A 2446-nucleotide genomic window follows, 5' to 3' on the forward strand; every position below is an offset into this window, starting at 1 on the left:
CCTGGCCTTGGACATTTCCAGGGATGCATGGCTTTTCTGGGAATTCCATTCCAGGGCCTCCCCACCTTCCCAGTGAACGATTCCTTCCCAATATCCCATCCAACCCTGCCCTGTGGCAATGGGAAGCCGTTCCCTGTGTCCTGTCCCTCAATCCCTTGTCAATGGTCTCTCTTCAGGGAGAGCCGCAGGGAGCTGAGGGCACCAAAGTTTTTTTTTTTTGGATAAGCCATAAGTCATAGAGTCCAAGCCAATGTCCCTGGATGTTGCCCTCAGCACCTATCAAATGTGATTCATGCCGAGACGTCTGAAAAAAGGGAAACCTTCCCCAAAAGTGGGTGAAGGTTCATGGACAATTATAGCACCTGGACTTTGCCCGGCAGCCCCGGCCCCTCCTGCCCTGCTTGGCAGAGGAGCACAAAAACATTTGGCTAATGAGTTACGGGTCCAGCCCCGGGGCGGCCCTGCCATCACACCCCGACGGCCCCAATCAGGGCTGGGACGTTTTGCAACCCAGGACWTTATTTCTGTGCATTGGAGTTTAAACTTTGCCACTCTGGTCAGGGAATCACAGACGAGGAGGAAGAGGAGGAGGGTGAAGGCCGGGCTTGTTGTCCACCCCGCTCCCCTCAGAGAAGGCGCTCAGAGAGGGTTGAGAGGACAATCCATGGCATCTCACACAGGTATGTCCTGGCTGCCATCGCTTCACGAGATCCCACGGGGCCATCAGGAATCACTGAGAGCACTGAGGGTGAAGGACAGGGTACAATAAAGCCCCGTTTCCACCTTGGCTGGACAAATGTCACCGTAATGCCAACTGTCTCCAACTGGCTTGGAGGACGCTGGAGTCAGTGGTTGATCAGTTGGGTGGTCAATCCATCAGAGAGGTGACTGGTCAGTCCCTTGGCCAGTGGGTTGGTTGGTTGGTTGGTTGGTTGGTTGGTTGGTTGGTTGGTCAGTCCATCCATTGATCACTTGGCCAACAGGTTGACCATTTGCTTCATGGATTGACTGGTCAGCCAGTTGGTCAGTAGATCAGCTAGTTGGGATGTCAGTTGGCTGATTGGCCAGTTGGGCTAGTKGTCAACTGGCCCTGTGGCTCTGTCTGAGTCTGGGGTCTCAAGCAGTGCCTGGGGTGGCAGAGAGGGACTGAGGCTCCTCCCTGGGGTGGCCGATGGCTGCAGTCCCCTCCCCTCCACTTGCCACCCAAAATGATTAACCAGCCCTTCCAGCACWGTCCCCTCCAGGAGGGAACCCCCAGCTGGGCTGTTCTGGGTGGGAAATGAGAGGATTTGGGAGTTTCAGCTGCTGGAAGGAGGCTGGGGAGAGGCACTGCCATACCTGGAGCCCCCACATCCTGTCCCACACCTGTAGGGCTTTTCCAGGTGTACCCAACAGGCTCCTGCCCCACGATTTGGGGGGTGCACCTCATGTTGGAGGGTGGCTGTGGGGGACACCACGGGGGCTGGGCTGGGGACTGACACTGCCACCCCACAGCCATGGCCTCCAGCACGGACAGCCTCGACAGCCTGGACCTGCTGGATCTCCTGTTCGACCGCCAGGACGGGATCCTGCGTGGGGTGGATTTGGGAACACCCCCGGGAGCCTGGCCCCAGGACAGGGTGAGCCACCTCCCCACGCTGGGACCCCACCCAGCTCAGCCCTCCCAGGGGTGGGTGCTCCGTGGTGACCAGCACTGTGTCCCCACAGCGTGCCCAGGACAGCGAGGACTTCCTGACCTCCATCCTGGGCTCCGGGGACTCCGTGTCGGACTCGCCCAGTTGGTCCCCGGCCACCAGTGACAGCGGGGTGTCCGAGGACCCCCCCTCTGACCAGCATGACAGCCCCCCCCGGAGCTGTGATGGGGGTCCCCAAGAGCTCCTGTACCCCTACAGCAACCCCTGCCGGGCTCAGCCTCCCCCAGCSGGGTCTGGGGTCCCRCACCCTGAGGTCTCCATCGACCTGGGTGAGCCACACTGGGAAAGGAGCAGGGTGGGGGTACTGAGGGACTGAGGGGGATGGAGGCGTTGGGGATTGTGAGGAAATTGGGGGAAACTGAGGAGAACTGAGAGGTCTGTTGGGCTAGGGAGGAGATGGGCAGAGCGTGGAGAGCTTGGAAACCGGGGTGAACTGAGCAGACTGGTTTTGGGGGGAGCTGGGGCAGGACCAGAGGGACAATTTGGGGGGACAGAGTTGGGCTCACTTGACTGGACAGCAAATCACCCTGGTTCTGGGGCTGTGGCTGCAGTGGGGACACTGGGGACAGGGGACAGCACTGCTGACAGCCCCACTTTGCCCTCACCCAGACATGTGGCACCCTGGGTTCTTCCTGGAGGAGAGCCAGGACCTGCCCGTGGTCCCCCCGCCCGCCTCCTGTGCCCTCACCGTCAAGGACCTGCTGCTCTCGGGCAGCTCTGACAATGTGAGTCCCTGGCCCTGTGTCCCCAGC

The 2446-nt window shown here is 60.3% G+C and overlaps 1 protein-coding gene across 1 annotated transcript in view; it reads left to right on the forward strand.

Annotated features, from left to right (window-relative positions):
- Nucleotides 1–285: 285 nt before the first annotated feature.
- LOC130586758 (uncharacterized) overlaps nucleotides 286–2446 on the forward strand; it is a 4502-nt gene continuing 2341 nt past the window's right edge. Inside the window, exons 1-4 of the mRNA XM_057387653.1 lie at nucleotides 286–680; nucleotides 1495–1619; nucleotides 1708–1963; nucleotides 2304–2419. Coding sequence (XP_057243636.1) covers nucleotides 293–680; nucleotides 1495–1619; nucleotides 1708–1963; nucleotides 2304–2419 — 885 coding nt within the window. The 5' untranslated portion in view covers nucleotides 286–292. The remainder of the gene's footprint in view (nucleotides 681–1494; nucleotides 1620–1707; nucleotides 1964–2303; nucleotides 2420–2446) is intronic.

This window comes from Malurus melanocephalus, unplaced genomic scaffold (assembly GCF_030028575.1).
Source record: "Malurus melanocephalus ecotype Western Australia unplaced genomic scaffold, MMel_1.1 scaffold_1282, whole genome shotgun sequence".
Lineage (NCBI taxonomy): Eukaryota > Metazoa > Chordata > Aves > Passeriformes > Maluridae > Malurus > Malurus melanocephalus.